Source organism: Salminus brasiliensis, chromosome 16 (genome assembly GCF_030463535.1).
Source record: "Salminus brasiliensis chromosome 16, fSalBra1.hap2, whole genome shotgun sequence".
Classification (NCBI taxonomy): domain Eukaryota; kingdom Metazoa; phylum Chordata; class Actinopteri; order Characiformes; family Bryconidae; genus Salminus; species Salminus brasiliensis.
The window spans coordinates 28,982,240-29,009,341 of record NC_132893.1 but is presented as its reverse complement, the minus strand read 5'-3'; the positions used below and the strand labels follow the sequence as shown (position 1 = coordinate 29,009,341).

The following is a 27,102-nucleotide window of genomic DNA, read 5'->3' as shown; positions in this document are numbered from 1 at the left end:
TCACCTAAGACACCATAGCAACCACATCGCAACTACTTAGCTACACCATAGCAATCACATAAGACACCATAGCAACCACATTGCAACTACTTAGCAACACCTTAGCAATCACCTAAGACACCATAGCAACCACATCGCAACTACTTAGCATCATTATAGCAAACACCTAAAATACCATAGCAGTGTGTAACATTGCATTTGTACTATGATCATAACAGCCAATAAATTGTCATCCATGATAGTGATTGTAAACGGCAGATTGGTAGTGCATGACGAGCTTTCTGAATATGAGGATGTAGATTTGACTGACTTCACAATGTTGGGATGGCTGGTGCAAAGAAATGGGGGCTCTCTAAAAATGTGGGGACACAAGATGAAAATGAAGTCATAGCAATAAGAACCCTGAGGAGCCCGTCTAACCCCGGCTCAGGCTGATCATTCTGATGATTCTAGCAGCGAAAACAAAATGCATGCTGGCAAAGCACAGCTTTCAGTTGGATGTAATATAATTCAGGTAACAGCTCCGGATCAATTGGATTGCTTTGTTCATGTGGATTTGAAGTTCGAGGCATCCATTCCATTTCGCCTCAATGGTCTCCACTGCACCTGAGAATGTTTTCTAGATTTACTTGCTCTAAAATATCTGGACAGCACTTCTAACTAAATTTGGAATTCTAGTCAGCCTGAGGGCTGTAAAGCCTCCAGCAATGAGATGTAGAGCTGTAGAACTGGGTTCTCTGGGGGAATGGAGACCACAGAATATCTTAGGAATAAGTCAGAGTGGCGTTTCTGATCTATCACTGAAAAAAATGGGCAAATGGTTGCAGATGAATAAAATTTGTTACTTTAATACAGATTCTTGGCTAACGTTGCGAGCGGTAAGACGGCAGTTGCGATGGGACATATTGTATTTATAGTCTGTTTAACCGCTGCCCACAATTTAATAAGGGTTGTTTTCAGAGTAGAACCAACCATCCAATCATCTATTAGTCCCTGACCTGACTAATGCTTTCGTGACTGAATGCAGTCAAATCCTCACAGCAATGTTCCAACACCTGTCACAACAAGGACTGACTGAAAATAATGGCTAAAAAAAAAAACCAGATGGCTAAATATAATATACAAGACAAGTACCTGGCAACAAAATCAATGCAGGTTAGTACACAAAATATTAACATACACTACATGGACAAAAGTATTGGGACACCTGCTTATTCATTGTTCAAGGGCATTTAAAAAGAGTTTTTCCTGCTTTTGTTGGAGTATGTGTTTCTACTCTCCAGAGAAGACTTTCTATTAGATTCTGGAACAATGCTGTGAGGATTTGATTGCATTCAGTGACAAGACTGTTAGTGAGGCCAGGATGTTGGACGGTCCCCACCCCACATTATCCTGATCTCCCTTTATTATCCCAAAAGTATTGCATGGAGCGTCATCCATTCACTATTCCACAGCTCAATGCTGGGGGGGGGCTTTTTTTTACCCCTCTGGCCCACATTTGTGTCAGCAATTGGTGCAACCGAATGCATTCATTAGTAGCGGTGACCATAAATATTTGGACAGACAGTGTATATGTCTCTAACACCATTCATTTACATTAATACACGTGTAGTTACATGGTGGAGGTCACTGCAATTGCTCTGTAAAGACGTAAAAGGGCATCGTCCATATTTTCCTATGTTTTCTATATTATTAAGTGGCTTCTTGAACTCAGACTGGATGATTTATTATAAAAACAATGACCTTTCATTGTGAGGAAGGGTCAGATTTCAGCACACACACACACACAGATGTATTGACTATCTGACTGGGTGTCATGGGCAGCATTAGCCATTAGAGTGTGATGTCAGCCCGGCGCAGCTGTGATATCACTTTACACTCGCCATCCATCTCTGGCACCCGTTCTGTCAAAGAGTCCTGATGGGCTGAGCACTGGAATCATGCTTCTGTCCAGTGTGTGTGTGTGTGTGTGTGTATATGTGTGTATGCATGATTTTTTTATTTTATTTAATCAAAGCAGGACTGGCATACCTATGTGTGTACATGCGTGCCTTTGTGTGTGTATGTGTGTGTGTGTGTGTTTGTAGAGAGACAGCAGGTAGGATGCTGAATGCTGTCCCTCAACCCACTGCCACTAGCATCACATTCCACCTTATTCACTGATCTAATCACAGTGCAGGACTGAGGCTGCAGGGCGTGTCTGCTCTGCTCTGTCTCTCTCTCACACACACACACACACATTCTGATATGACTGTATAGAAATATATATTATGACCACCCTCCAAACCACACCGGCGACCTGCTGCTACCAAAAAATCCTAAAAATTTGCCTGACCTGGTAGTGTTGTGGATCCATAGACTAGTCAGCTCTACCAGGATATTTACTGAGGCCATGACGTACAGATCAGACACGATGAAGGACAGAAGACAAGAAAGGAAGCTCCAGTAAAGGATTCGGACATAAACTGTAAATTGTTTCCCTCTGATGGGAAACTAGGGCCCAGCAATTACAGCACCGGGCTATTGATGACAGGGCTGTGGGTTCGATACCCAAGCTTGGCAAGCTGCCACTGTTGGGCCCTTGAGCAAATGGTGAATATGGTTGTCTAAAAATAATGAATAGTGCTGTATCCTGCCACGCTGTCCTGAATGTACTGTTTCTTGAGTTCCTTTATTCTTTGTTTTCCCGTTCACCTTCTTACAATCTGTCTTCATCCAGCGTTGTGATTGTAATTTTGATAAGTTTGATCTTCCAGCTAATGTGTCCATCTCTGCGGAAAGTGGGCTTTTGCATGTGAGTTAATTGGAGCTGTATTATGGTCAGGCAGTCTCTGTAGCCTCTGTGCGCTGTTTAAAACGCTGTGGTTGTCCTCTCTGCCTTTGCCTTTCATCTGCATTATGGCAGGAACAAGTGTAGAGTCACCAGGACGCTCCTTCTTTTTAATCTGTGTATGGCCTTCCTTTCCTTTTCTTCATGGTTCTGGAATACAGAGACACCCCCCCACACACACACACACAAATAAAAGGCAGTAAATACAAAAAGTAGTGAAGGCTTCTTAAAAATAACATGTCCTGGTTAAAGCTGGCTAGCTAGAACTTTGCTAACTGAAGAAAATAATCTGGCAGGAAAAATGCTGAGCTGTCATTAAAAAAAAAGCTTGACCCCTCCCTGAAGTCTAGTCTAGTGTATAATTCACACTCAGGATTTTATTCCCGAGCATTTGTTTTCAGCCCAGTGTTTCTGCATTGCCTCTTCCTCTGCCTCGGCTGCCCTGGCTTTAATGGGCTTTTGTGCTCCTGCCAAAAGTCACTCTCATCCTCCAACCAGCACTTAGATTAATCAATAGTCCCCAGCATTGCAGTGCCATTAGCATGGCAAAGGAAATTAGAGGCAAAAAAAAAGGTGGTGGGGGGGTCAGTCTGCTCTGACTTCGAGATCATCGAGATCATGAGCGTTCACCCACCCCCAAATACACACAAACAAAACATTAGACCTCCTTCTGCCCTTCTTGGGTGCCTATCTCTCTCTCTATCTCTCTCTCTTTCTCTCTCTCTCTCTCTTTCTCTCTCTCTCTCTCTCTCTCTCTCTCCTTTTCTGTTTCTCTCTCTCTTATTAGCATCAATTGTAATGTCATGTTTACAGTAATTTATTGTAATTTACTGTATCAAAAACAAAAAAAATGCTCAACATTAATAGTGCCAGTATCTATGAAGAAATACTAACAATTATGATTACACATACATATTGCTTTCATGAAAATAAAAAATAAAAATAAATAAATAAATAAAAAAAATATATATATACAAATTTTAAAATGTAAGTTTCAGTAGAAGTCATTTTGGAGCATTTCTATTGGTCCATTCATCATGAAATTATAATTATTCTGAATGTAAAGAATGACTGTCAGATTCAAATTATGTCAAACGTCAAAAGCGTCAAAAATGGCGATACGTGTATTTTGCCCGACAGCAACGATATACATGTGTAAATATACAGTGTGTGTAAAATCAGATCACATCCCTGCAGAGGCCTGCCCGCATACACACACCCTCACATTCACTCTGACTTAATGTCCTATATGATTCTGTTCTCTAAAGAGTGTGACAGTTGTGTGTGTGTGTGTGTGTGAGTGTGTGTGTGTGTTGTGGTGATAACTGAACTATTCTGCTATCTCTCCTAAACACAAGCACAGCATATCTTCAGCTTTACAGGTGCCTGAGAATGAACACTGTATTTTCCTTGGCGTAGTTGAATAATGAGAGTTCAAGAGCAACATCTGCAGCTTTTTAGCCCCACCTCCTTTCTCCACGCTCCTTCTGGGTTCTGGAGGAACGGCCGCTGGTCGTTGTGATGTAATCATGGGTGGGTCATTTCATGGGAAAGGCGCTAGCCAAATAGCTTAACATTAGCCAAGTTAGCTAGAATTGGCTGTGTTCCTGTACTATGGCCGACAGTGACAGTACTTACAAATGTAGCTCACGGCTGTTATTTGCTGGAGTGTTTTTAAAAGTGTATTACATGGCTAATCACATTAAATTAATATAACATTCTCTATTAGCTTACCTGTATCCTGATACAATGATTTAGGCTATCCAAATATCCTGCCTATACTTCTGCTGGGAGAATTATTTGCTCTGGTGCTTTTAGCCCGAAATCGGAATATCCTTTGCTGTTTATTAAGGCAGCTTTGCCTATAAATCTACACTATGGCAGCACGGTTTGACAAGTTAGCACAACTCGTCAGAACACTGGCATGCCCAAACCAAGTCAACCGCTGGAGTAGCGCCTACTCTGGCCAGCTTGGCACGCTTCTTCCTCCCCTCGCACTGCTTTAGCGCACAGCTCTGCATGCAGTCAGACTGAGTGTAGGGATTGTGGCTGATTTCTCAGTTTTAGCAAGGTGCTGGGCTAAAAGTTAATGCTCTCCAACATCCACTCCCTTAAATACTACCTCTAAATTGAGTTTACCACACATTAGAAGGAGATCTCAAAAGCACTGCATGAGTAAGCCAAACCTAGAGAAGCGAGCAGGTGCTAGGCCGGTTCTAGGCTAAAAGCTACTGCAAACTGCACTCCAGGAGGACACTAAGAGAATAGTGACACTCTCTCAGAAGACAGAAATAATTACAATAATGACAATGTTTTGTGCCAGATTAGGCTATGCTAAGGTCATTGTTCCTACATTATTATGGTGTGAGATATTATTTATTACATTAGAGTAGTCTATAACATTCAATACAATTCATGGGGGAAAATCCATGAATCCAGCTTTTGATATACTCAATATTTTTGATTTGTGTTTTTGAGAGGCGTGTAGTGGCCTGTATTCTCTTACTGTCTCTACCTACCTATTTTTCAAACACACACTTACACACACAACCACACACACCCAAGGCTTTGTCCAACAGTTGCTCATCCTAACAGATATAATTGCACTGCGGTGCGTCTGCCATCAGCAGCTCTGAATTTTTGAATACTGGCCGAGGCAAGTGGATATTATTTGTCATTATCCATCATCAGCCTGATCAGTCCAGCCTCCAGATGGCTACAGGAGACTGCAGGCTCCCCTCTTTCTTGTCTCTCTCTCTTTTTTGCATGCCTCTCCTGGATTACTCATGACATATTTTGTACCTTTAGTCTCCTGTTACCATCATATTTATGAATTCTTAAATGAACAGGTTTGAAGAATAATGTTTCAGTGGTCATTTTGCTTTATATTTGATTGACATATTACATAATTACATATTACATAATGCTGCTTAATGAATTACATTTATATTTGATTCCAACTTCTTTTAGTTTAAAGAAAATAATTTTATTTTTAATATTTTTACAATTAGTCTACATGCAAAACAATGTCTCCATCAGAATAAACACATTTATGCTACAGTTAAATATTTTGACTCTGGAAAAATGCTTAATTGTAGCCTGCTGATCTGTTTCATGGCTATCTCTGATGTTTCTGGTCATTCTCCTGTTAGAAAATCTAATTGCATCGAAGTTTTGACCACCTAACTGATCGTTGGAGATGGCAGCGACGCAGCCCCAGCGAGACACTGCATTTTTTCTATCAGCCAAGCTTTGAGAGTCATTTTGATAGCTCAGCAGATATCTCTCACAGTGGACATTTCGGAACCTGCGCTGGGAATGGACTCTCACAAACTATTCATCACGTTTACATTTCCAATTGACACAAGCATCCGGGGAAGTGGCACAAGTGTATCTCTTTAATGTTGCTTTCGTACTGCACTTGTACAGCGTACTGCTGAGCATTAATATTTAACACAGCACACACCTGCAGTGTGATTAAGCAGCTCGTCTGGGGAGCGTTGGGGTTATTTTTCGGCCTGGGCTTGGTGAGGTGCTTCTGATGGCCCGATAGTAGATGTGAAGAGGGTGAAAAATACACTTTGGCTGCTGTTCTCTCCTGCAGAGGGGAAATCCTTGCAATGTCAGTGCATAATGGTTTGTGTAGTTCAGTGAATGAGCACACCGCAGATTCAGGAGGGCTATCCCAGAGAACATCTATCATGTGCAGGTACACTACTTTTTAAAAGTTGGGGATACCTTGCCTTCTGAACCAAGTCCAGAGAGACTGCACCCAAAGAGGACTAAGAACAATTTAAGACCAAGTCCAAAGAGACAGGACCAAATCTAGACTGAGCCCAAAGATTTCATATAAACACAAGAACAAGTTAGAACAAGACTGAGAACAAGTTAAGACCAAGAGACAGAACTAGATTAAGGCTGAGCCCAAATAGGGCTATGAACAATTTAAGAACAAGTCCAAAGAGACAGGACCAAATCAAGACTGAGCCCAAAGAGGACTGCGGACAATTTAAGACCAAGTCCAAAGAGACAGGACCAAATCAAGACTGAGCAAAGGGGACTAAGACCAAGTTAAGACTAAGTCCAAAGAGACAGGACTAGATCAAGACTGAACCCAAAGAGGACTGAGAACAATTTAAGACCATGTTCGAAGAGACAGGACTAGATCAAGACTGAACCCTAAGAGGACTAAGACCAAGTTAGGACCAAGTCCAAAGGGGACCAAGAACAAGTTAAAAACACATTAAGAGACCCCAAAAATATAAACCTCCTAAACATCAAGCAGTACCTAGTTTTTTTAGAGTATTTCGTGGAGTCATTTTTTAAATTGAGCTGCATACAGATTTATTCAGAATTCTGGAGTATTGCTATTGTGTTTATATGAAATCTAGCTATTCATTAACTTCACAGTTTGCATTCAGTTCATGATCTGTATCCATAGCTTCAAGTCAGCATGACACAAAAATAGCAAAAAATATACAGATTTTTTACCTTAAACACACAACAATCATTTTAATCACATGTACATGATTATTATGTGGGTATGTAGTGTGATTTTAGAGTCATATAAATAGATATAGGAGAAGCTTCCTCAGCGTTCTTCTCACATGCTGAGTTTTTTGCCATTCAGTGCCCACTGTAAATGTGTAGGGAGAATTGTAAAATGTAAAAGTTAAAAGAAAGAAAATGGAGATGAACGTGTATTTTTAAACAGTAATTAGGCTCAAAGAGAGTTGCATTCTAATGAATAATGTGACAGCTTTCGTTTCAAGCTGTTGTTAAAAACCTTAAAACTGCATTGGCCCAAAGGTGCTTTAAACAGCAGAAAGGTTTGAGTGCAGATGAGAGCTGACGTCCCAACAGAGGGGAAAATTGTGTGACATTTGGCTTTATTTTCAAAGTAGTACTGTAACACTTACTGTCACAAATATTTTACATGTGATGTTCCTCAAAACAAACCTGATTGGTCTTTAATAGAATACTTCTGTGTCTTTTCAACCATGCTATCTGCTCCATCTGTTGATTTAAACAGACAATCATTTCAACATGTTTTTCGAAACACCTGCCCTTCTACTGAGCACGCTTTCAGCCAGTGGGGTTGCTGTTCTTTTAGTGAGTACAGGAGAATTACTGTCAAACTCAACGGGGACAGTGGATATAAAGGATGACGGATTAACAGGTCAGTTATGCAATATTACTATACGTGCCTGATCCTTTGCTGTTCTACTGATCTTGTGCTGTCTCAGTCCCAAAATGTTTATTTCTTTGTCTGTTTAGATTTCACAGTAGAAACCATCTCTGTAATTAGATTTTGCAACGTCATACTTTCATAGCATGCGACTGGAACTCTGTGTGAATGAACAAACCTTGGGCAATCTAACAGGAGGATGGTAAAAGTGGATAATGGTTCTATAAGAGAGGCATTTGTGTCTTTTTTTTTGCCACTAAGGATTCTCAGACCAATGCTGCAAAGGAGCCACTTTTCTTCTTGTTAAAAAAGTTTCAATGGGCACTTCTTAGTTCTCGAACTTGGTTCTTTTGGAGACCACAATGGTTTTCAGTGTTTTTTCAATAGTAAGGATCACTTTTTGGATCCTTGGTGTTGATTTCAGGGGTGTAGTAATTGACCGTAATGCACAAATGTGAAGGTCAAAGACCAAAGGTATGAGGTTAAAAAAACTCCAGAGAACATTTTTCAAAAGAAAGAATGCTTAAAAATAAACCTAGGTGTTCCCAAACTTTTGATGTGCAGTAATATATGGATTTGTGTAAAAAAAGGGGATAAAAGATTTGTGAGGTGTTTGTGTGTATGTGATGTACTGCATTGTGGTTTACATTTACATGTAGTTGTTTTGGCAGATGCTCTTATCCAGAGCGACTTCCAAAACCGTGCAAACAGTAGAAGTTAAACATGCAAACAGTTAAGTCTGGCTCACTTCCTTTGTTTACTTCCAGTTTAACAGCGAGACGCGTCTCATTAGCGAGTGCTTACTTTGCATGATGTCCTCTTAAAATAGCAGAAAATGCTTAACGAACTCTAACCGGCATTGATAGAGGAATTCCAGGAAGTGGCGTGGTCATTCCTGTGTAATAATTGGAAAGGTGTTTCCACTTTCCTTTGATATTAATTGCGCAGTGGCCAGCCTGGCATCAAAGGGAGGCAAGCAGGATGGACAATTATCCATTAAACCTGTTGGTGTGCTGCAGTAAGCCAGTGGATGGGGGCTGAGGGAATTGCTCTCATTAGCTTGAGTGACAGGCCCCGCTTTGCCTGACCACTTTCATCCCATCACTGGAAAGTCAGATGCGAGTGTTGGAAGTGGCACATAATTGCTTTTTATTTCCATGACAACAGACACACTCTCCTGGCTCGGTCGCCGATCGTATTTACATTCTTTTTTGACGTGAGGGCGGGGCTGGGGGAGCTATAGTATGCTCTGCGCTCTCGAGCCGAGCTGTTACGATGCCTTTTTTTGACGCACATTTGGGGAATTGAGCCAATTAAACACTGTCATGCATGGCCAGCATGTCAAAAATTATTTCCCTGGAAGTGAAGGAGGGGGCAGGCTGAGGTTAACTCTGCCAGTAGGGTTCTCCAAAAACTGTTAAAGCCTTCCAGTTTCCGTAGCCTGTGTTTGCCCGTCGCCGGGTGTAATGTGCTTGCCCAGTGAAGGATGTAAAAGCCGAAATATGTCCCACAGAACCTGCTAACAGCATTTGGTGTATTGAGGCCTGTATTGAGCCGGCCTTGGATACACGACGGCGAGGAAGGAGCCCAAGAATTTCAGGCCTAGATAAAAGATTTCGGATCCCTCAAAGCCTTGATTTCCATACCAAAAGCCTGGAGTCAGGACAGGGTGTTAGAGTTAAATTGGACAGGATAGTGATGGGAGAGGGGGGTCACTGGCCTTTCCCTTATGTAATCTCAGAAGAATGTAGAAATCTCCCCTTCCTCGCTTCTTGCTTCCCCCCCTCCCACCTCCCCCTCACTGTATAGGCTAAGCCCTTTTTCAGCAGCCGTTTCAGATATACAGATTAAAATACAGCCTGTGGATAATGCACAATGAGATGCTGATCACAGAGCCATGTGCATGCTCTGAGCCCTCACTTGCACTTTAGAGGAATGGGATGAATTCATAATGGCCCCATTGATGTTGCAGAATGGATGAAGAAGGTGTTCTTCAGTAGTTTTCAATTCAGCCGAAGGCATTGTACACAATTAATAGAACTGATTTTATGCTGTGAGAGAAAAAAAGAAACACATCTAGCATTGTCAGATCGTAGCCAGATTCTTTGGAGCTGCGACACAAGCTGACCATCCAGACGAAACAGGCTGCCCAACTGGTCGTTTCTTCCCTTTATGCCGACTGTAGACAGTTTAGATTTTCTCTTGTAATCCTCCCAGACCTGATTCCAGCTCAACCGGCTTTAACTGAACTCTTAACGAAGGCCTTTGCTGCACAAAAATCATCAGTACAGGATGCAAAGTAAACCGGCATTAGAAGCTATTAAATGAAACCATGCTTCTATTTGGATGCTGGTTTTCTCCGTCTGCCCAATCAGAGTATGAATTATTTATTTATCGAGACGCTATTCAGGTATTGTGCATATTTTATGAGCACTCTCAGCCTTGCTGAATGAAAGCAAGGAGGCACACAGTGAGCTCGTGATGTAAGTGAGAGAATGGCCAAAGTTGGTCACATTCTGAACAGCAGACAAGGTCCTCCAGGGAAGAGAGCGTGTGTTTGCTTAGGGATTAGACCGAATTGGTCTTAACACCCTGCCTGCATTAGCCACTCCATTGTGAAGCTCGTCTTAACCGTGGGCACTGGCTGCCTTTTTTCCGTCCCGTTCTGTTCTGCTCTGCTTCTTTACATTTTGTCAGCGGGCAACGTGACAAGCTTGTTGTTCCTTTTCTTTCCGTTCCTTCTCATCGACAAAGCAGTGCCTCGCAACCTGCTTCCAAACTTAACAGACTGAATGAGGGGATTTGAACAGAGCGCTGTTTTATGGTATCCTGTGGAATTATTTGGATCTTCTCTTCCCCATCTGCCCCTGTTAGGTTCTCGAGATGCGTCTGCTTTGTGTTCTTTGGCAGCAAAGATGCTTCCCTCGATACGTATTCCTGAAGTCGTCCAGGCTAATACACATGCTTGGCAAGCCACAGCTTCAGAATCTGCTTCTTTCTGGCTTTGTGTTGTTTGTTCTTTATTTTGTTCAGACCAAAGCAGGCGATGAGGATGGCAACTGTGCCGCGATCTGCTGGAATCAGGCCGAATTCAGGGGCTCGCTCAATGATTTTTGCCGCGATAAAGCTGTAGGGCATGAGATTAAAAAGGTGAACGCTTAACCTGGAGTGGACTACACTATCTGTCTTAAAACATCCAAACACCTCTTCTAATTAGCTAATTCAGCTACCCTAAGGTGCACCAGTTGCTGATGCAGGCATGCAGTTGCACACCAACAGCTTGTATAATATCTACAGTTCAGAGCTTTCAGAGAATTGCCTGGAATCTAAGGTCACCATGATCACTGCCAAACATCAGCTAGAGGGGGTATAATGCCTAGGATGTGGAGCAGTGGAACTGAGCTCTCTGGAGTGATGGAGCTTCATCCAGCACTATTAGGATGAGCTAGATTGGCATTATTAACATTTTACATCTGACGTCAGTACCTGAACCTCACAGCAATGAGGTAGCATCAAGAGTAAAGCCTTCCTAGTGTAAAGCCTTCTTTTTGGTAGGAAATGTTGGATGAGCAGGTATCTATCAGGTAGATGTTAACAACACATCTAGCACCAACATAGGATTCAGTTTCTTACATCCCGGACCAACTGGCAAAGAATCAGATGTTTTGTGGCGCTCTACCCGAGCCGTCAGTGATCTGTGCTCAAGGTGAACTGGCTCCTAGAGGCCAAACCTGTCAGGTAGCAGGGAAGGTGGACATTAAAATAGAGGGAGTTACTGCTTGCCTCTTTCGCATCTTCCTTTAAAGATTAGGAACTGAATTAGAGAGACCAGCAATAAAAAAATCTTTTGCACCTGCTGAAATGATGAGGCTGAGGTCAGAGGGGGTCAAGCCTGTCCCGCTTGAGAGGAGATGTGGATCGATGTGAGTGTACAGTTAGCCAGGGTCATCAGCAGCTAGGGCAAGGATGGAGAGGTAGATGGATGTATTTTATTGATGGCATCTCTCCAGAACTCAAAGTGACTGATAGACACAAAAGGTATATGTCTATGGACTAATCTGTATATACAGACCGATCAATTCAGGCAAGCAGGGAGGAGACCGCATGAGGAGAACCGACCAGAACATTTTTAAGACCTCCAAATTTGAACCAGGTGAGACTAGTCAACAGAAGTCAAGGCACATCCAGGATGGGGATTGCTTGGGTGTTTCTTATTGTGTAATTCGGTGTGATTTTTCATTCTCATGGACTCACTTTAATGTTACATTGGGTTTTTTGCAATTTGCGTCACTCGTGAAACCTTGTGGTCCTTTATTTTGGTTCAGCAGTTTTACAAGCAGAACTACTTAAAACTTCAGAGGAAAAGATAATAACCGTCTAATCCCACCTCCTGACTGCCTGTGTTCCAGTGCCGTCTCTCGCTTGTATTGTATTTTGTAATCTGTACCAAGAGTTGTGTATCCTATCTCCTAATGTCCCCTATTGACCTGACATCAGGTGTGAAAGATCACCACAGTTGAACTCGCATGGGGTTTCGCATATGAAAATATACGGACAAAACCCAGTGTGACAGTGGCTTAAAGCTTTTTTAACTGCCCAAGTTGACAATCCATTATTCAAGCCACTGTCCCTGTAGGTAAATTCGTTAATGCCTAGATCAATTCAGGCAACCAGGAAGAACATAATTGAGGAGAACAAACTCAAACCTCAATTCAGAACTAATTAGGACAGAACCAATTAAGAGAAGAATTTTTTAAGCATCTCAAGACTTTCCAAAGACCTAGACAAACAGAAAGATCTTACAGACAGACCTAATGAGGAACAGGTGGGACTGACTAATAGAAGTCAAGGCGGGTCCAGGATGAAGATTCTCAGGTTCTCTTGATTTGCTCCAAATCCAAGGGTCGCATCAGTTGGTGACTGGCCAACAAGATGGTCTGGAAAGTCCTGCACTAGTCACTGACTTCATCAAACAACTGTCCTTGTGAGATCAGTCTTCACAAGAATGCAGGTCCATTCATCACATTCTTGGTATTGAGAAACAGCCAATGGCAGCTTCTCCCAGTGCATCAGGTGCTTCATGAAAATGAGCTTATCATAGAGAATGGCTGGCCTTCACAGTGCAGCCAGTTTGCAAAAAAAAAGCCAGGCAACAGCATGTGTGAGTCAAGACCACTCACTACATAGAAATGCATATGTGAGAAGCAGAGGCTTTCAGCTAATGTAGCGTGTCTTATACATTATTCACAGCACTATCACAAACACGGCCACTGAACGAGCCTGGAAGTCCGGGCTTCGCTTGCTGGGAGCTTCACCGAGGCACAGTGCCCTCTCATGTTGGCACAGGGTCATGCATGGCTATCCCGGCGGGTGTGAGCGCAGCTGGGTTAGAAATGCAACAGAGGGGAGGTGGGTCTTGCTGTGGAAATCAGCCAAGGGTGACTGCTGAGCCTTTCGATTTGCTGCAAGGGAATCCGACAGCCTGGTTTTGGACTGGCATTCATATGAAATGAGGTGCTGTAGGACTGTTCGGGGACCGGGCTGCTGGGATCATCTGTTACTGCGCTACCAGTCTGTGGTATTATACTGCCCTATTTGGTTTAAAGTTTAGAGACTCCTTGTTATCCAGTTTGCTGTTTGGGATCAGGGAGGTGTGGCTATTTGCAAGGGTCAAAGCAAGCACAGTCAAAATGATACAACATATAAATAGCCCTCTCTCTCTCTCTCTCTCTCTCTCTCTGTCTTCTCTCTCTCCCCTCTTTCATCTCTCTCCTCTCTCTCTCTCTCTCTCTCTCTCTCTCTCTTTTCCTTTTTCAGTTACTCTTTTTCAGTCATTCTCACCCAGTCTCTCTCTCACTCTCTTCTCTCTCTCCTCTGTTTCTCCTCTCTTTCTCATCCTTTTTAATTACTCTCTCACCCAGTCTCTCTCTCTCTCTTTCTCTCCTCCTTTTTTAATTACTCTCTCACCCATTCTCTCTCTCTCTCTCTCTCTCTCTCTCTCTCTCTCTCTCACTCTCTTCTCTCTCCTTTTTTAGTTACTCTCTCACCCAGTCTCTCTCTCACACTCTCTTCTCTCTCTCCTCTTTTTCTCCTCTCTTTCTTGTCCTTTTTTAGTTACTCTCTCACCCAGTCTCTCTCTCTCTCTGTTTCTCTCCTCCTTTTTTAATTACTCTCTCACCCATTTCCTTTCTCTCTTTCTCTCTCGTCCTTTTTTAATGACTCTCTCACCCAGTCTCTCTCTTTTTCTTTCTCTCCTTCTTTTTAAATTATTCTCACACCCATTCCCTCTCTCTCTCTTTCTCTCTCTTTCCTCTCTGTTTCTCCTCTCTTTATCTCTCATCCTTTTTTAGTTACTCTCTCGCACAGTCTCTCTCTCTCTCTCTTTCTCTCTTGTCCTTTTTTAATCACTCTCTCACCCAGTCTCTCTCTCTCTCTCTCTCTCTCTGTATATACGTATGGATCATTAATGGTGGTAACACAGCACGTCTTTGGCACAGAGTGAAGGTGAACAGCTGTGTCAGAGACGTGTGTGGTGTTGGTCAGCAGAACCAGAGCTAAAACAGAGAGACACTGTCCATATTTACATAATCATACCCAGTCATTTCCTGCCTGTGTATTGATCCTACCCAGCTGTATCCCAGCCTCACCACCATGTCCACATCCTCACACGCTGACCACACGCCATCCTGTAGACGCTCAGACTTGACCTTGAGGAGGTTTCCCAGTGTCTGCTGACCTCAGTGCCAGTGGTGTGATTATGGTGTGAGAGCGAGACTGTGTGTGTGTGTATAGGAATGTATTTCTATAGGAAAATATGCAGCATCTCATCAAGAGTTTCTACACTGCAGGGAAACACACACACAGCCCTATCAGGACAGGTCTCTCATATACAGCACTATATTAGCATCATTGAACACGGACTGAATAAAAACAAAGAGAGAGACTCAGACAGAGAGACACTGAGACAACAATAGAGTGAGAGACAGTAGGAGAGTGAGAAAGAGAGAGACACGGTGTGAGAGAGATAGAGACAGAGAGAGACAGAGACAGAGAGAGAGAGAGAGAGAGAGATAGAGATGGAGTGAGACAGAAGAGAGAGAGAGACACATAGAGATGGAGAGAGACAGAAAGGGAGAGAGAGATGGAAAGAGAGAGTAATAAAGAGAGAGTGTGTGTTTGTGTGTGTGTGTTTATGTATTTTTGTATGCTTAAGCCCCCTTGTGTTTACAGGGTATTTATGTGTGTGTGTGTGTGTGTGTGTGTGTGCATGGCATACTAATATGTGAGCAGTTGCATGTTGCATGTGGATATGTCAGCTCAGGTGGGGTGCTTGTGTGTGTGCATGTGTGAGTGTTTGTGTATGTGTGCACTGTATTTTAATATCTTACAACACTGTGTGTGTGTGTGCGTGTGTGTGTGTGTGTGTGTGTGTGTCCATCTCAAGGTTAAGCCATGGTTGAGCTCAAACTCTCCCTTAAGTCCTGTTTTGCTCTCTGGGTGCTGAGGGTTCTCATCAGGGTCTGGTAATTGGTCGCTGGTTTGTGGCTAAGGCAGGGGAACCGAGCATGGAGGAGGAACATCCGCTCTAGCTCCAGAACCGCCCGCTGAAGCTCTGGGCTGCCATCAGCTTCCCGCTCCGCTGCAGCCTGTGCTCACAACTGCCAACTTTCGTCTGGCAAAGTTCAGCATCTGCTTATGGTTTTATGGCGACCCCGCGAATAAAAGGTTTAAATGTCAAGGGGAGGGCAACAGCATACGCTTCTGGTTTGATGGCTTTACGGCCTTAGCGTCGTACTCCTGCTGCGAAATGCCGTTGCAGATGGACCTCGGTTGCATTATCAGCTAAAATGGCACTCTGCGGCCCACACGCTTGCGCTTACCCCGGGCGCGAGAGTGCACGAGAGAGAGAGCGAGAGAGGGAGAGAGAGAGTTGTGAACACGGCTTAATCTAAATGAAGAGGATTTGGCCATTGTTCAGTGGGTTTTTGAGGAAGCACAGGGGAAATGAGCAACAGTCTCTTCCAATTATGAAAGAAAAATGTTCAATTAAAATGGAAATGTGAAGTCTAAACGATACCGTCGGGCTGTTTTCCTGTGCGCCCACCACGCAAAGCCACTCTGACAATGCTATCATGGGTTCTCATCATAAATAGGGGGCCGGTTTTGCTCTTTTGTTGTTGTTGCTCGGCGCTCAGGTGCCACACAGACGTGCAAATTTTCTCAACCCACAGCAAACACAGACCCACCTGTCTCTCTCTGTGGTTGCTGTGTGGATCTGGACAGGTAGGGTGCTCTGAGTGCCCTTTGGAAGCTGTGCTGGCATCTGGCTTTGTGGCAGCAATTACTTCTGCCGACCGCTCAGCTATAGCACCACTGTTTGCTAGAGCCGATTATCCATCCGGGAATCATTTATTGGTTCAAGAAACACTGGCGGCGCAATGTAAATGGATAAACAGTACATTGTGATTGGTTGAGGGCGAGTGGGAAGGCCGGCATTTTCAGTTTCTATCCAATACCTAGCAGGATTTCTTCAGTCCTATATATATAAGGGGTAAATCAGGTGAGCTGCTTGTGGCTGGAGTTCACAATGACGTCTCCAACCAAACCCGTGTTCTTCTAAATGTGTCCTTCTATCCAACTTCGCAGTAACTCTCAGTAACCATGCAAAGGTTTGAGCACCCCAAGAGATATGAGCTTGCAGAGCTCATACCACACTAGCTTGTTTCTTTTAGGGCCCTGGTGCGCTAGCCTGAGAGTTTGGTACGTTTGCTCAAGTGTGGAAGCTGTTTTTGAGCCAGAGAACCGGTCTGCTGTAGTTGTGGAAGCTATGTGTGTGGGGTTGCGTAATTGGTTCATTTTGTCACATGACTGCTTCAACTTATCGCCTGCATGGCTACAAACCTTCTCCTACAAGAACAGCTCCTTGTTTGCAGGTGATCGGATCATGCTGCTTGCTATCAGCAGCCGGAGTCAAAGAGAGCACAATTGTCCTTGCTCTCTCAAGGGTGGGTTGATGGCACTTCCTCCCCACATCATTCCTAGTGACTTTACGTGTGTCAGAGGAGACATGTGCTAGTCTTCACCTTACTAGTGTTGGGTGGCATTGCTAGAGATGGGGGATTGCTGGTTTATTGAACAGGGATTGAGTCATTGGTCTTCTGGATTGGGTAGAAAATGGGGAAGGAAAACAAGAAATGTAGGTAAGACCTGCTGATGCAGATTTCAAGGCTTTATCGATACTCTGACTCCTCAAACTGTGCCCCAGCTATCAGAAGCCATGTGCTCCTCTAAGCAGCTGCCTAGCATTCTGAAATTTCTAATAACTGATATCAGATTTCCATTTCCTCAATTCTTAGCATAATTAAGAAATGACCGTTCACAGGAACCATGGAGGTCAAGTTGAGGTATAGAAGACCATGAAAGCTTCTAGTCATAGAATTGCTTATTAAAACCTAATTTGACTGCAGAAAACCTTCAATAGTTAGCAAACTCTGTAGTGGTGGTGCACTGTTCTACTGTGCAGCAACACATATAATATTATGAGTCAACAGAGGAAAACTTTTCTTGCTTCCTCACCACAAAATTCAGCATTAGAAGTTTAGAAAACTCCATATTCCCAAACTCACTCATGGATTTCTTTATTCATGCATTTGTTTATTAGTTATATTAGTTATGTTAAGGTGAACCTCACTTTCCAATTTCCTAATGGACAGAACGTCGTCGTTACACGCTGTTTCATCTGCAAACTCTTTCTTAAAAGCCCTGACTGACTCTGTCCCTCATGATTGACAGGTGGAGCTTTCGGACAGCACCTCCCACACCATCACAGACGCTTATGTGGGGAAGGAGTACATCATCCAGCTGGCTGCCAAGGACATGGAGATCGGCACATGGAGCGACTGGAGCGTGGCCGTGCATGCCACCCCCTGGACAGAGGAGCCCAAGCCCATCACCTCCACCACTGAAGCAGATGTGCTAATAGGTAGGGCTGTAATGAATGATTATTTGTATAATCAGGGAATCTATTAGCTAGGCAACCCATCAAAGCACTGTTATTATTCAGTGCTGTAACTACCAGCAGTATAGACAGGGATATCACACTGGGAAGGCTAACATTGGGGGAACACTATAGTAATCCCGCCCCTTTAGCGCCTTTTTTGCACCCGGTTTGGGCGTGCATTCATTTCTTCGTATGCACTGTAGCCCATTAAATCCTAATGCCGCCTTTATTGTATGTCGTACAGGTCATATAACATCTACGTGTTCTTATTTTTTTATGCAAACGGCGCGCTTGATCTTTTTTCCTGCAATCAATGTCATTGACTTTGGCCGCCAATCATTGCATCCTTCGCACAGGTGACCCCGCCCAAACCTCCAGTCTGCTATTCACTGTAATGGGGTCTCTAACCTTCCTTCAATATCCAGTCCCTTTTTCTGCCTTCATCAAGGAATGATAAGCACTGGTGCTGTAGAGCAGGAGAACTTTGCATTGCAAAGTCAGACTGCCTCCTGCTGGACAGCGGGGTCAGTACACATCAAAACTTGATGTGCCATGAGGCTGATGGTCCTCAGCTGACAATGTAGTGGGTGGATCTGGAGTATGAATATTCCACCACCAGAATCAGATGCTATGTCCTCTTTAGAAATCTCTAATGAAGCTTTTTAAGCATTTAGGGTTCTCATGAACTGATTTTAAAGTTTTTAGAGTAATAGGCTTTGGGTACCACCATTGGAAACATTGGGAATGCTGACAGTAGTAGTAATGCAAGTTATAGAAAGTGTGTTTTATAGGCTAAGCTGGTTACGCTTTACCACTACTTCCAAGTGTGTACTCATTATTACCTGTGATGGCTGCATATAATATTTGATGGAAGACCTAAAAAACATTAATCACATTTCACATTGACATTCTACCCTCACATCTGCCCACCCAAACCAGTGGGAAGTCAGTGCTTCTCATCATAGGCTTAAAATAATAATAAATTGATAGTAAATCTAGACATGGAATCATAGATAGGCTTGTGTAAAGACCCTTACAGCTTGGGCTGAAGAGCCATCCTCTTATGGGCAGTTTATAATTTCCTTACCACACTTTCCTGACCACACTTGGTGGTCTAGTTGATCTCAGGCCCACAGAAGTCCACAGTAATCATCATCTAGTTCTTTATTAGCTGCATGTTAAACAAAGTGGATGGCAAAAAATCAAGCATTCATTTCATGCCTTTGTTTCTTTGGGGGCTTAGTCCCATTAGCCAATCCATACCAGCCGCTGCCGAGTACCCAATTCCATCCCAAACCCGTCCTAAACCAGTGGTTCTCGGGCTTGGTACCCACCAAGCTAATTAACAGAGCTTTCCTGAGTTGATGTGGATACGTTAGCACTTTTAACACACAAAAGATTGCAGATCAGGGGGTCCTCCTGGTACTCTGGGACCAGGATTGAGAAGCTGTGCTTCTAACCTGCAGCTTCTGAAAGTTATCAGAATCTCCTGACCATGAGTGATATGATATGTGCATCATAAAGTGTACACTAATCTCACTGTGTCGAGTTCAAACCTCACCGTGAACATCCTTTCGAGCTATCTATGTCTGTATATGTGGTATGCATGAAATTGACACTCGGGTATGAGAAGCGTGCAGTAGATGGAGCTTCATAAATCAGGGTTCCTTCATCTTCACAGCCATAATCTTTAAGGTTCTATTAAGATAAACAGTAGTCTGACCTGTGAACTACAGTTTGGGTATATTGGTTTAAGTGCTGAAGGACAGAATGACTACTCCTTGGTTGTGGTCAAGTGTCTTAGAAGAAGAGGCCTTGAAAAAAACACCTGCTGGATCCTACAGCGTGAAGGCATTCAATAGGCTTGCATGTGTAATTGGGAATTGTAAGCAAGGATTCAGAGCTGGGTCGTAAACCCTGCGTCGAGTGTTCAGAGGATTGAAGGATTGACGCACTCCCCTCTCCAGCAGACGAGCGAATTCTATAAGACATGAAAGCCGCGGTGACTCTGCTACACACATTTTATAAATAGCATTGACAACTTGATGACTGTTATTAGAAGTAATATCTGGTGGCTACTAGCCGGCTTATTCTGATCCACTAGACAGTATTGGATTTCTCCCTCTCCAAGCAGACGGCATATTTAATTCAAGCTATACTTGGAAAGGGGGAGGGAATCGGAAAGTCAGCAGAAAGGCTGGCTTTCGATTGCCGTTGGTTTGCTGAGATCCCTGGACGAAGCCCTCCCTCTCTAAGCACCACAGCTGTTCTCTCCTGGGCCTCGGCTGCATTCGGCGCTCCTTTCCCCGTGCCGTGCTGTTTGTGTTTGTGCACATTTTAATTTGGTTAATGAGGAACTTGACTTTGCGGCAGTGTGCGGTAGGGCCTACCATTTGATCTGAGGAAATGTTATCCCCCCCGAGTCATTACACACATCGCCACACCCGCGCAAATAACACAATAAACAAGTGATATTAATTGAAAGAATAACTAATTCCTGCTCGCACCTGCAGTGATTAATCCGTGTTGCGGCAGCACAACGTAAACAAGCTCAGCCACATAAGCGGCGCAGCCATCATTCCGCTGGCAACACACACTCACTCTGTATCTTCCAGAATTGCTTTTGCTTTTTGGCTTTGGCTCGTTTTCATTAGGGCTTCGCCTGAATACGTAATTGAGAAAGTTTTCACGGCTTCCTCGTGGCTTGCGGTCCATATTCCAGATGGATGACAGTCAGAAGGGACTGCGTGTGCCACTGATAGTAGATTTCCCTGATATAGCAGTTTGCAACGCTGGTCACATGCAAGAGGGGCCGTGGAAATAACCTCCATGAATATTTTCCATTTTGTTTTTATTGCCATTTTCATATTGCTGCTCCACATTATCTCCCAGCTGGAAAGCTGATGTGGTGTGGTGCGGCGAATTTTCTGCTTTCTGTCTTTTTTTGATTTTGTTTTGTTTATTTCAAGACCGACCACAGTTTTATTGACACCAATTATCCACATGGAGTCTGTTTGTTTTTCTCTTTAATTGCATATTTGCATTTAATATACACATTAATTAGCCCGCAGAGTTGACAACATTTGAAGTACGGGCTCCAAACTTCGAAGTCTGCTTGTGTCTGATGTGAACGTTGCAATGGAAATGCTAACCTGCTCGTTTTCCTCTCCACAGAGACCACCCCCTCCTCTGCCCCGCCCTCAGCCAAGCCAAGGGTTGGCGTCGCCAGAGGTGGCTGCTCCACCCTCCTCTGCTCGTCCCATGTCCTCCTGGTGTGCACCCTGCTGTCCATCATGTGGTACGTGACTTAAGTCTATACTCAGAACGACGTTGTAACCCTGCTGTGGCATTTACCTGGTGGAGCAAATCCTTAAGGCACGTAGAAGGGTCGGTTTCAGCTTCTAACACACCTGAACCATGCTATTAAAAGCTGAACATCTGGTACAGATGTACAGGGGGCTGGGATACAGCAAAATGTGGAGCAAAATGTGGGATCTCCAAGGACTAAGTTGGAAACTGGTGACCTAGAAACCTTATGGCATCCTATTCCACAAGGGTCATGAGTTTCAGACTCTCGTCATCATGACGTCCCTGCTCAAAAGCATTAACTACACCTGCTCGGGTGTTTTTGAGCAGCGAAGTCAGCAAACTGTGCTCAACTCTGGTCATCCAGAAACTGGAAATGGAACTGATGACGTTTGCTGAACCAAAGCCCTCCAGGACCTACTGAAGCAACATTAAGACATTAAGAATTTATCCTAAGGCAGAATTGTCTCTGATCTATGAAACACAGCCAAGATCGTAAGAAGACGTAATCAGAGTCACTAGGCGCTTTTACAAGTCCTCATTAGGGTTTTACAAGTCACCAAGTCCAAGATTCACCGAGAGGAGAGGCTAACGCACAGACCTTAAGACCAGTAAACCTGATCGATCCCCAATAGCAGCTGGCCAACAGGGCAGGCCAAGTAACAAGCAGAAGATTCATTATGGTGGCAGCATGCCTGTTCCCCTAGAAACTCGGCACCATGGCATAATGAGCCACACACTAATTAAAGCTAGCTCATGTGGAGTGTGCATATCTGCAGAACGAGTCCGGAGCGCAAACGTGACGTTCATCCCCACATCCATCGTACACCAGGACAGGCCTTAGTTCTGGCCTGCACTTCAAAGTGGCTCAGAGCCAGTCCACAGTGGTATCTCAGAACCAATAGTGTCCTTCCTCTGGAGGGGATACATGCACACAGAGATACCTCAGCCCCACGCTTTGCAACTGACCGACCTGCAAGAGGGAAATTTAATTGGCCGGTCAGTAATGGTCCTAGGGGGAGGCCTGGGTTAACATCATGGGTTACTGCTCCCTCATAGATTGAAAGCAAGAGTTGCTGAGATAGAATTCTGATGTGGATCTAATAGTTCCCATCTCACAGTGTGCCAAGGTAACTCCTGCTGGGTTCACTGCATTACTGCCTTTGTGAGAGTGTTGGGCTGTGAAAGTGGTGTTCGTGCATGGGTCATTAAGTCATGTAGGGACAAACTTCGGTCTTCAGACCTTTAAGCCACATGCTTGTGGGATGTCAACAACGTATCGGTTTCCACAAGTTGATAGGTCTACCATAGTCTCTAAAGACCTATTCGGACCAGATTAGGTTTACACAGGATAAGAAATCTCGGCATAAATGACTGAGATTAGCGGCTAACCGATTTACACGCTGCCATCACCTTCATAGAACATGACAATCTTATAACCCACTTACAGTAATAGTGTGAAAATTAGCAGGTACATGTTCATACCACATAGGCTACGCTACACAATGACTTGCCTAAAGCTGCCAGCAGCATCACGCCTCTGGGGAGTCCTTTGGTTGGTCTTCTGGATTTGACTGAGGTTTACCAAAGACTTGAATGACCTGCGGTATCTAAATTCTCTTCTTGAGAAAAGCCGCAGAAACTTCTTTACGACAGGGTATGAAGGAATATTTACTCACATGCCAATTCACACTGGTCTAATATGATCTGAGGTTATTTTTATAGAAAGTAAAAGGCGCCAGAATCTGCACAATTGTGTGTAAAAATTACCCCACTTCCCCATGTAATGCTAATGCCGTCCCAAAAGGACTACCTATAGTAAACCATACATTCCCCATGCAGACCATCTAAAGGTGCACGTATTTGTCACTGTACACTGTACAGCGAAATGTGTCCTCCGCATTCAACCCATCTGTGGTCGTGAACACACACACACTAGTGAACTAGGGGCAGTGAGTACACACACACACCCAGAGCGGTGGGCAGCCAACTCCAGCACCCAGGGAGCAGAGAGGGTAAAGGGCCTTGCTCAAGGGCCCCAACAGTGGCAGCTGGCCGAGCCCAGAAATCAAACCCACAACCCTATTATCAATAGCCCGGCACGTTAATCGCTATGCCACCACTACCTAAGAGTCAAATGACAGAGGACAGCTCTTGGTTCATGTTAAGGTTAGTTGGAGATGATTCTATCTGGGAGTTGTTTACTCACTTATAATTTTCAGAAGTCAGTCCTCCTGCCTTTGGAAATGTTGAGGGACAGGCTGACTGCTTGTGCACCCCAAACAAATCCTACCTCATCACTTCTCTGTGGTTGTCTGATTCCTCCGACGAAAACCTCCACAGATTTGAAGCCAGCTTTCCTTTCCTAATACCGCACCCCTGGTCTATCTGAAAGCTGTCACGGATCTCAGATGATGTAAAATAGCACTGGGTTCATAGTTTCACAGTTTCAAAGGCAAGTGGAAGTGTTGAGGAACAGCACACCAAGCTAATCCTGCCTCATAACATCTCCGTGGATTCGGCTTGATTCCCGTCGCAGAAATATCCAGTGCATTTGGAACTCGTTTTCCTTGCCTAGATGGAAGGGCTGATTCCATAGCCTTGGTCTACGGTAAAGCAAGCCTTGATTTCAGGTGGCAATCACAGCGCGGCAACTTGAAATCGAGGCCAGCTTCACACCTGGAACCAAGGCTAGCTTTACAATCTCGGCGGCAACCAAAAGCATGTTTTTTTGGGGACGTGTTTCATTAAATGGGTCATAAAGCGGATCATTAAACTGGATGTTAATGAAAAGCTTAAAAGTGGAAGCAGTTCTACCGAATCAGTTCCAAAAGAACAGTTCTTTGATGCTTCTTCCACTTTGGCCTGTGAAAGCTGAGAAGCTCAGAACTTCTGATGTTAGATGGTAGACTAGATACGCATCAAGAAAGGCCAGTAAGACATGCAGAACCAAATGCACGGCAACCTCTAGCTGAAGTGCTAGGTAGGCCCAGACAGCCGTAAAAGCGATAACAAGGTCTATTCATGCTATATTAAAAGATTTTTTAAAATACAAAATCTGTTGCTCATCAGATTTTCATCTCACACTTTGTCAGATGTGCAGTCTTCTTCTAAAAAAGACCTGCTAATGAAGCTTCAGATCCTGTGAGCTCCGCTCTTTCATAAATAATGTCTTGCTCCCATTTTCAACCTCCCACTGACGTCTCTTCTCTCTCTTGCTTTTCTCTTTTGCAGATGTTTATGATTCATTCCTGTGGAAAAGTCTTCTAGTTCTATTTTGCACATGTTAATGGATATCGTGCATTGATAATTTAATTCAGAGTTTTTTTCTCACAAAAAGAAAAAAATAGGATTGATTAATAAATGATGATGTTTGCGAGAGGAAGAAGAGTTATAAAAAAAAACAAAAACAAAAAAAAAAAACAAAGGAGAAGGAGGAGAAGAATGAAAGAAGAGCATCAACATCTCGGGCAGCGTGGCTGAGGGTGGAGTGAGCACGGGCACAGGACAGTGAACCCCCAGGGAAGCAAAACATATGGGGACAAAAGACTCCAAATAAGCATCTGTCTCACACAGCAGCACAACACCCAAAACCAAGCATCCGTCCTCCTTCCCCTCGGAATTTTTTTAAACGAATGAATCAAATTTTTTCTTCTTTTTTTTTTGTGTTTCACACACACATAAACACACACACACATAAACACACACACGTACACTGGAGATGGTCATACGAGTGTGTCATTCATTTCAGCAGCATACAGCTAACTCATCATGCCAAAGACTTGGAGAACTCTCTTTCTTCTCCCCATCCCTTGCTTCCCCCCGGCCTGATGTCTGTGCCTGGCGTCTGGAAGCTGCAATGCGAAATCTCCATCCAGCAAACAGGAGCTTCATAGACTGAGGACTAACTAACTTAGAATGAAGGTCATCATTCGATTATGGGCTTTTTTCTCCATCATTTACCTTTTACCCTTTTATTCTTTCTGCATTCTTCGACCCTTGATACCAAGAGGAAAAAGACACACACACAAACTCACACACACACACACACACACACTTTCACTCCTACATGAGGACATCAACGGAGGGTTTTACTCCATGGTAATGTACTGGACTGCCTTTTTAAATGGAAAAAACAAGTTTGGAAACCATGAATTGTATTGGACCGTTTCTTACACCTACGTTCTAAGTTCTATGTAGAACCACTTTTCTCACTCTCCAAATCCATTTACCTTTCCACACCTCTTCTATTATTTTGGGTTGTTGGTTTATGAGACTTTAATAGCCGATGTCGCAGTTATTTTATTTTATTTTTTATTTTTTTGCTTTATTCAAGGAATTTTGTTGTGATTTAATGTTTTTTTGTTTGTTTGTTTGTTTATTTGTTTGATTATTAAACCGTATCCATATAGCATCTTTAGTTTCTTTTCTCAAACATTCACAATTGCTTAATTCTCCACGATCATATTTTGTAAACTACGATATGTATCTTTAACATGGACAAAAAAAAATACTTTATTATTTAATAATGTATGTATTAGCTTTAGATTCTTGTAACCTGTATCTGGGTTCTTTTTATAGATGTATATAAAAACGAGAGGTTGTTCATTAAATGTGACCATTTCACAATGAGTCGACCCTTTCTTTCATTTTCTTGAGATTCAGTGTTCAGATGCCTCCTGATGGAATGTTATTATTGTTGTTGTTGCTGTTGTTGTTGTTGTTGTTGTTACTAGTGAGTTCAGACCGTGAGAGGGAGTGAGCTCCGAGACCTTTTGGGGCTAGAGGTCAGGCGGCTTCTGCTTTGAGCGTGAAGCCCACACACCCCTCTGACAGGTGGAGCTAGAAATCAGAGATGGGACTGAGTTAAAGGGATGTGACGGGGTGGTGGTGGTGTTTGGTTTGTGGAAACAGAAAGTACAGGTGGGAATTTAAAGAACGTTAAATTGAGAGGATTCAGTTCTAACTGCAGTCCTGAGAAATCATGACCTGAATTTGATTTTTTAGGTCTTCTTTTTTGAAAACATCATACAAATATGTTACTTTATGGTATTTTCTAGTCACCTCTGAAAGGCCAAAATTGGAAAAATCATGCACTGCATTTGAACATATGAAGATATCAGATATTTAGCCTAGATTAAAGAGGGCTCTCAGCAGTGTTGGGATTAGTCATGGTTAGGTGTAAAGGAAGGGAAGTATTTTCACAGCGTCCGCACTGGCCCGTCAAACTAAAGTGTTACCTGTTTCTGGAGCGTGGCAAACAGCTCCTGAAACATGCTTTTGTTCTCTGGCATAAATGCAAATGTGTGCGAGTGCCGGAGGGACGGGGGTTGATTCTGATTACAGATGATTGCAGTTTGGAACACTCAATTAAGCTGTCCTGGGTCTTTCCACATCCCCGTACTCGTGACAGGAAAAAGACAAGCCGTAAAAACAAAAAAGCACAGTAATTCATGAGTGTGGTTTATGGTTTTTCCCTTCAAAGCCACATCTCAGTTCCAAAGGAGTTCACTTCTTGATAGGCCACCTTTAGTAGACGGCAGTAGGATAGCTGGACTTGCTCGGGCTTCCCCTGAAAAAAAACAAGCAAGAGTCACTATCTGTAGCAGAATCTAAAGCCTCCTCCAAACATCAATCTCCACTGGCACTCTGTTGACATTCTGCCTTCGCTTCTAGTTCTCCAAAGCCAGAAGACATGACCCCCTTATTAGCTGACGGAGAGAAGCTGAGAAAAATCTTGCTGGAAAATCAATGGTCCAGAACCTTCGGTTGGACGCC

General features: G+C 43.5%; 1 protein-coding gene across 1 annotated transcript in view; it reads left to right on the top strand.

Moving 5' to 3' along the window:
• The window catches only part of cntfr (ciliary neurotrophic factor receptor), a 193,056-nt gene extending 167,100 nt beyond the window's left edge, over window positions 1–25,956 (top strand). The window contains exons 7-9 of the mRNA XM_072658552.1: window positions 17,811–18,000; window positions 21,193–21,316; window positions 24,559–25,956. Coding sequence (XP_072514653.1) covers window positions 17,811–18,000; window positions 21,193–21,316; window position 24,559 — 315 coding nt within the window. The 3' untranslated portion in view covers window positions 24,560–25,956. The remainder of the gene's footprint in view (window positions 1–17,810; window positions 18,001–21,192; window positions 21,317–24,558) is intronic.
• Window positions 25,957–27,102: the final 1,146 nt, after the last annotated feature.